General features: G+C 51.1%; 1 protein-coding gene across 1 annotated transcript in view; it reads left to right on the forward strand.

Moving 5' to 3' along the window:
* ATP2B4 (ATPase plasma membrane Ca2+ transporting 4) overlaps positions 1-1,521 on the forward strand; it is a 38,636-nt gene extending 37,115 nt beyond the window's left edge. Inside the window, exon 21 of the mRNA XM_017727245.1 lies at positions 1,301-1,521. Within this exon, the coding sequence (XP_017582734.1) occupies positions 1,301-1,326 (26 nt within the window). The 3' untranslated portion in view covers positions 1,327-1,521. The remainder of the gene's footprint in view (positions 1-1,300) is intronic.
* Positions 1,522-7,817: the final 6,296 nt, after the last annotated feature.

The following is a 7,817-nucleotide window of genomic DNA, read 5'->3' on the forward strand; positions in this document are numbered from 1 at the left end:
GGGGGGCGGGCAGGGGATGGTTCCTCGGGGCTGGGGAGCAGCAGAGGCAGCTGAGGAGGAGCAAAGCTCCTTCCACGGGGCAGGAGACCAAGCACAATGACTGGAATTGCCACAGGGAGCCTTCCCTGCTGCTCCCAGCGCTGCTGGACAAATCCCCAGTGCTCTGGAGGTGATTCCTTGGGAGAGGAGATCTCCTGGTCCCACACGAGCTCTGCTCCAAAGAGCTGAGGCTTCTGTTGCTTCCCTAAAACCCAGCAGAGCTGGGATGGGACACTCGTCACCCACCTGATCCAAAAATGGTCACTTGGCTGCACGGGAGAGCTGGAAGGGTTTGAGGCTGGAATTCCAGAGGATCTGGAGGGAGCAGGGAATCCACTGCCAGCCACCAGCCAGCCAGGTTCCCACACCTCTCCCTTCCAGTGCCGTGCAGGGGCAGGGCCGTTCCCTGGTGCTCCAAAGCAGGCTCTGGATCTCCTGCTTGAGCCTGGCTTTTGTGGTGGAGCTGCTCCATGGGATTCCCAGGACTGTGTGTGGCTGGAATTCCTGCAGAATATCCAACAGCATCCCCGCCTTTGGAAACCACTGGGTCTCCTCCAGGTGCAGGGAAGGATCCAGAGCTCCAGCAGGGTGGGGAAACCCACGCAGACCTGGACATTGACCCAGATCCCGTTTCCTCCTCACGGCACCCACCTGCAGCTCGTGCTTCCCGCGGGCTGGAAAAATCTGGAGACGCCTTTGGGAATCCCCATTCCTTTCCAGAGGTGTAGGAACAACCCTGCCCCAACCCCACCCACGGCTCCCACGGTAGAGTTTGCCTGGAAGTGCCCCCGCTGTTTGCCTAACCCACCTCTTTTTGGAGCCGTAGTTGCCCCCACCTCGTTGTCCTCGTGTCCGTCCACCCCGAGGCGCGTGCACACACGCACACAGATTTAACGACCGACTAATTAACGCATTTTGGCTTTCATCCATCCAGAGGGGTGATGTTGGGGTGGTGGTTTTGAGTCGTCCCGTGTCTTTTCTTGCAGCTTCTGAGGCCGCCCCGTAGCCGGTGGGTTCCCAGCACCCCCCGTAGTGCCTGACTCTGATCCCAGTCCACCGTAGATGTCTCATTTTTGACCGAGCTGTCTGTTCAGTGGTGATTTTGTTGCTGTGGTCGTGCTGTTTGGTTTTTTTTTTTTTGTCGTTGTTGTTCGATGGTTGTCTTCCATCATTTATTTTCACTTTCTCCCCCGAGCTCCACCCTCTGGCCACCCGACTGACCCCTGTTTTTTTTCCTCCCCCCACTCGCCACGCCGCCCAGATCAAAGTGGTGAATGCGTTCCGTAGCTCCCTGTACGAAGGCCTCGAGAAACCCGAATCCAGAAGCTCCATCCATAACTTCATGACTCACCCGGAGTTCATCCTGGAGGAAGACGAGCCTCGGACACCATTCCTTGACGGCGCCGAAGACGACCCCGAGCCTGACGGACTCCAAAAGCGAGGTGGGGGCAGCCCGGCGGGGTCGACAGCGTTGAACAGAAACAACAATGCAGTGGACAGCGAGCTCAGCTTCCCAGAGCCTGGGAGCCCCTTCCACAGCCTGGAGACATCTGTTTGACCTTCGAACTTGGAATTCCCCCTCCTCCTCCTCATCCTCCTCCTCATCCGCCTCGGCGCTGTGTGATCCCGGCACCAGTAACTGATCACAGCTGCGGTCACTCCGTGTCAAACTGCTCATGCCTGTTATCATCATTTGGGGTTGGTTTTATTTTTGGGAGGGGGTAGGGAGGGGGTTTTATTTGATTTTTCTTTCATTTTTTTGGTTTCTGTTTTGTTTTTTTTTTTTTTTTTTTACCGTTATTTAGCAGTGGGAACCAGAGTACCACTGCCACGCTGTGGGTGTTGGGAGAGAGGCTAAGCCAAAAAAAACCACCCAACCAAACAATTGTGCATCTCCATCCCTGGTTTTCCGTGGTACTCGCCCAGGGGGAAGCAGCCAGGTTCTTTCCTCTCCAAGAGTTGGGCTCCAGGCACGGAGGGAGGTTTTCACTTTGGAAAAATGCATGTTCCGAGGAAATTCAAGTTGTTGTAGTCTTACACACCCTCAGCCCGAGGGGCTGGGGGTGCACTTGTGACTTGATTTTAATTTTTTTTTTTTTTTTTTTGGGGGGTTTTTCTTCCACTTGTGGTTTTTAGGGGTTTTTTCTTCTAATGTTGGAGGTTTTGCTCTTTGCTTGTGGGATTTGTCCCCCCCCCCCCACCCCGGACCTTCTCAGTGGGGAGGGGCAGTCACCACTCCAGTGTGAAAATTAAGGAATAAACTAAAAAATCCCAGCCAGAGGAAGGTGTTTACTCCAAGGTTGAGAGATCCAGGGATGTCCACCAGTCTTCCACCTTTGGAAAATGGTACCTGGGCGTTTTCCAGCTCCTCTTCTGTGTGTGCCCCACACGTTTTTCTCTCTCTGTTTCCAAACTGGTAGGTGAGAAATGAAGCTGGCTTAGTTCTAACCTTGCTGGAGGGGAGAGATTCTGATTTTCCTGCAAAGGGGGAGGTGAAACTGCCAGGGAAAAGGTGGAGAGAAACCCCCCCAGTTGTGAGGGATGCAGCTTCTTCCTGGGGAATTTTAGGAGAGACCTCTCTGCTGCTCTTGGTCAGGAGGGAAACTCTTGGTGAGAGGTTTTTTGCAGCTCTCACAGCTCCTGGCCCTCAGAGCAGAGGGAGTTTTGCCCTTTTTCTGTGCTGTTGGGGTCAGTAACCCTCCAGCCTTGCTGTGCCGGCTCCAGGGAAGCGCTGAGGGATCCGGGAGGAGGCTCCAGCTGTGCCCACCAGCGCTCCAAAAGCTGTGGGAGGCTGAACGGAGAATCCTGAGAGCACAGTGGGTCCTCAGTGCTGGCAGGGATCAATCTGGTGGTCTCACGATCCAGTGGAAGGGAGGGAAGCTCCATGGCCTACGGATGATCCTCGGTTTTCCTGGAGGCAGCAGGTTTGGCTTGGACGGCTGCAGGTCCTCCGGAGAAGGTGCTGCTGGAGGCTCGGCCTCACTTCGCTGCTTTTTTCTTTTTTTGGAGGTCATCTCTTCCCCTGGAGGCCTGCCTCACCTCCACCACTTGGAATAATTCAGTGAGAGTCCCTTTCCTTGCAGCTGGCTCTGGATTGTCCCTCTGGCGATCCCTGGAGCGGGAGGCAGGATGTGCCGGGCTTGGGCCAAGCCCCTTCCCCCCCAGCTCCCGCTGCTGCTCCCCTGCTCGTGACCCTTCCTCCTCTCCTCCAGCCCCTTTGGGAGCAGAGGGAATTGGCTGGAAGCCGCTCTCCGAGGTAATTCCCACCCCTGGGAGCGCAGAGGTTTGCCGGGAGAGGCCGGGGCTGGCTGGGTTCTCCCCCCTGTTCCCTTCAGGAACGCACAGAGGAATCTCCCGTGCCTTGTCCGAGCACTGCCTGCAGCACCTCCTGCCACGCCAGGGCCCAGATCTTTGCCGAGATTTAAGTGTTCCTTAAACCACACCACAAACCAAGTGTCTTCGGTTCGCCCCCGGCCCCGCCTCGTCCTTTCCGTGGGGTGGGAGGAGGAGGGAAGGTCTTGATCCCAAAAATCCCCGCTATCCGGAATGTTCCGAGTGTCCCACCCTGGTGCTGGCGAGCTGGGCTTTGTTCACTGCCAACAGCAAGAAGAAATTGCCACCACTGCCCATCCCCAGTGCAAATTCAGTGTCCACCCCATGCCCAGCTCCTTTTTTCCTCCCTCCCTCCCCCAAAAAAATAACCCAGGGGGGTGAGGGGGGGTCTTGGGTTAAACACCAGGGAAGACCCAAACAAGGGGTGGTTGTGGGGTTTTGGTTCTGTGTTAAAGATGACATTGCTTAAAAAAACAACCAAAAAAAAAATCACTTTTTCTATTTTAAATACTTGCAAAAAAAACAAAAAAAAAAAAGAAGAAGAAGATACGGTGTTCTTACAAGCTTACATAAATATTTATTAAATACATTTTTTGGGGGGGATGCACCAATTTTATTTTGGTTTTTTTTTTCCTTTTGATATTTTTTTAATACCTCAGACCTGTTGAAAAAAAAAAGAAATAAAAAAAAAAAAGAAAAGAAAGACTCAAACCACCACCACCACCAACTTCAAGCCAACTTTGGGGGCTCTTAAAGTCACTCCCAGAAATCTGTGACTGGCAGGGTTTGCCACAAGGGTCTGGTCGTTCCTTTAGTTTGCTCTATTTTTGTCGTTCTAGTTGCCATATTAGGAGGGGGGGGATTGGGCAGGGAGAAATAAATGCTCTATAAATATTATGCAAAAAAAAAAAAAGGAAAAAAAAAAGAAAAAGAAAAAAATCTAGTTTTCTTTAGCTCAGAAACAGATATTTTTACGTCAGCCATATGTATTTTGTTTAAAGAAAAAAAAAGAAAATAAAGAGATCTCGGGTCCCGTGGCTGCATGAGGGCAGTTGCAAGGGACACTTTAATTAATTCCGTGGATTAATTAATTCAGCCATCGGATGCCAGTCAGCTTCCTTTTCTCTGAGCAGCCATCTTTCTACTAGACGTGAGTTGGATAACACAAATGGGATTTTTTTATATAAATATCTATAAATTATGTTGGTGTATGGCTGGTTGCTTCAAGTATAAATGTTTCTTGCGCAGATTTCCTGTAAAATTTTTTTGGGGTTTTTTTTTGGGGGGGGGGGGGGAAATTTCAGTGATATCCTGGCAGCAGCTGACTCTTGGCTTAAGTTATTGAGGACATTACACACACAAAAAAAAAGAGATTTGGGGGAGATCGGTGCTCCAAAAATCAAAAAAAAAAGGCATGGTCGGCGGCACGGACTTTTGGGGACTCTCTGCAACATGCCTTGACTAGGGGGAGATATAAATATATATATAAATATATATTATTAAAAATAATTCCTGGGGTTTTTCGCTTTGTTTGAACTGCCACGAGCGCGCACGGAGCAGGGGAGGGACAGCGCCAAGCAAAGTCACCCCCCCTGTCCTCCTCCTCCTCCTCCTCGTTGTGATCCGTGTTCAACTTGCCTTGGAATGCTTTGTTATTAAAACACTCTGAACATCCTTCTGCATCCAGTTCTTGATGCCAGCAGGGCCCCTTGGTGGTGGATTTTCCGTGGATTTTCCGTGTTGGTACCAAAGACACCCCACCGCGGCCTGGGCGCCGTTTGCCGGCCGGGCAGCTCGAGGCGTTTTCGCTTTCTCCTGCTGAGGTTTTTATGATTTGCACACACAGAGAGAGAGAGGGGCTTGGGGAGGGGGATTTAACTCGATTGGTTTGTTTTTTGCCAAAAGGTTTTCTGTGCAATAAGCTTCCGAGGGAGATTTTTCCAAACGATCTCGAGAAGGAAACAAACGAAGCCGCGTTTTAGCATGGGCGCCCTTTGCGGGTTTTCCTCCCCCCGCCCCATCTCTCAGCTCCTCTCTGAGGGTGACCTGAGGGGATGGCTGTTAAAAAAACCCATCCCAAATCCAGCCAGGGTATCTCCGAGGTGTCCCTGTCACCCTCTGTGACCGTAGGGACCCCCCCAAGTCCCTGGAGGGGACGCCTGGGCCTGCATCGCTTCTGCTCCGTCCCCAGCCCCTCGTGGAGCTCAGAGCCCCCAAAACGCCCTCCTGCACCCCCAGCTTTCCCTTGGAGGCCCAGGGATGCGAGGGAACCTTTTTCCTGCTCCTTTTCCACCCAAATTGGGGGGTTTTGGCACCTCTTTCTCGCCAGCACCCCCCTCTCACCCTGACTCTGCTTTTCCCCGCTCCCCAAAAGCCCAGTTTTCATCCAGCAAAGCCCATGGCTAAAACTGCCTTTAGTTTATTTCCTCCCCTTCAATAAATATATATATATATACAGTCTGAACTCAACATTTATGTGTGTGTATATATATTTATCCAACGCTCTCACAAAACAAAAAGAACTTTCTTTTGAAGAGGGCACGCAGAGCCGAGTTTTTCTTTTTTTTTTTTTTTTTTCAGTAACTCAGTATAATAAGCACTGGTATTTTTGTATAAAAAATGGGAGAGAAAGCGGGAAAAAAAAAAAAACAACAAAAAACCAAAAAACCAAAATACAAAACAAAAGACTGAATATTATGTGGTATGCATGACATTAAAAAACAAAACAATGGTGGTTTCAAAGCAATATGTACCCTGGTGTGTTTGCCATATCCTAGAGTCCAGCTTCAAGTGCACCTGATCTGTATTGCATTTTGATATTAATCTCTATGTACCATGTTTTGCATGTAATTTATATGGATCTTGGGAGAAAAAAAAAGAAAAAAGAATCTGAATGAATTGTCCGTTGGCTTCTTCTGAGAAAACAGGCTCCGAGCAGAGAGAATACTCCAAAGTGGAAGCAGCAGAGTGGTTGAGGGGTGGGAAAAGGGGGTGCAGCATAAAAACAAAAACGAAGAGGGAGAAGGGGAACGGTTTGGAATCAATAAAGCTTTGGCTGTCGAGCAGAACCAATGCGCGAGTGCATCCAGAGAATAAAATGTGCCCACGTGTAACTGTGCCGTCCTCCGTGTGTCCGGCAGCTCGGGGAATCTGGCCCAAATCCTCCCCGAGGAACGGGGTGGAAAGAGGGATGGGGATCCCAACCAACCCAAGCTCCCCTTGGCGCGGGGTTTCTGTCACTCGGTCGCTTCTTCTTCCACCGCCAAGTCCCCAAATTGCTGCCAAATGCCACCAAAATGGTGCTGCTGGGCCGTGAGGAGCTGCCCTGGATCAGGGATCCTCCTTTTCCCATTCCCAGTGCTGTACGTGGAGCTTCTGAGGTGATTCTTGGTGGAGTTGGGATCTCCAGCTCCTTGGGATCGGCTTCGAGCCACGTCCTGCTTCCATACCTGAGAGTCTTTGGCCTCCAAAGAGGCAATTTGTCCAGAAAAGAAGGAAAATGGGAAATAAAAGCACCCAGCCCCTTAAATCCTCTCATTCCCACTTAAATCCTCTCATTCCCACTTAAATCCTCCCATTCCCAAGCATTGATTGCACCGGAGCTGTTTTTTACGGAGAAGCAGCGTCTTCTCTGTGTCTTTAACACCTCCAGGGCCACGATGAGAAAATCCCACTGGGTTGAAGAGAATTCAATCCAAAACATCTCCAAGCTGATCCTTGGAGCTGATTCCAAGGGACAGGAATGGGGTGTAAAAGCTTTGCTGTGCAGCATCACCCTCTTCTCTTCCCTGCTTTCCCAGGGAGGCATCCGCACCCACACTCTTAAATAAACACAATAAACACAACAGCCACAATTCCTCTATTTTTTTTCTTTTTCTTTTTTTTTTTTTGTGAACATAATCCGGGCTGGATGCCAAAAAAAAAAAAAAAAGGCCAAAAAAACCGGGTTGAAAACTCAAAATATCTTCCAGTTGGGAATTCACATCCCCTCAGGAGCGTGAGGGAGGGGATGGCACCTCAGGGGCTGCGGGCAGGGGGGCTCTGGCAGGGAGTGGGGACCATTCTTGGGACATCAGGGGGAATTTCCTCATGGAAAGGGTGGCCAGGCATTGGAAGGAGCTGCCCAGGGAGGTTTGGAGTCCCCCCATCCCTGGAGGTGACAAGGAAGGACTGGACGCGGCACCCAGTGCTCTGGGCTGTGGGTGACACGGTGGGGATGGCGAACAGGTTGATGATCCTGCAGCCACCCTCCAACCGAAATTCTGCGGGCCCAGGGCAGGGTGGAAGGACACGATCCTGTTCGCTTCACGGGGAAATGCTTTTCCCGCTTTTTGAAGCTTTTTGAGGGTTTTTTTTCCAAGGGCGGGGAAGCAAAAAACACAGAAAAACCAGCCCGCCCGCACCCCCCCCTCTCCGTTTCCGGGGCCCGCCCGCCTTCTCCCTTC

Source organism: Corvus brachyrhynchos, unplaced genomic scaffold, assembly GCF_000691975.1.
Source record: "Corvus brachyrhynchos isolate BGI_N302 unplaced genomic scaffold, ASM69197v1 scaffold72, whole genome shotgun sequence".
In the NCBI taxonomy this organism is placed as follows: Eukaryota; Metazoa; Chordata; class Aves; order Passeriformes; family Corvidae; genus Corvus; species Corvus brachyrhynchos.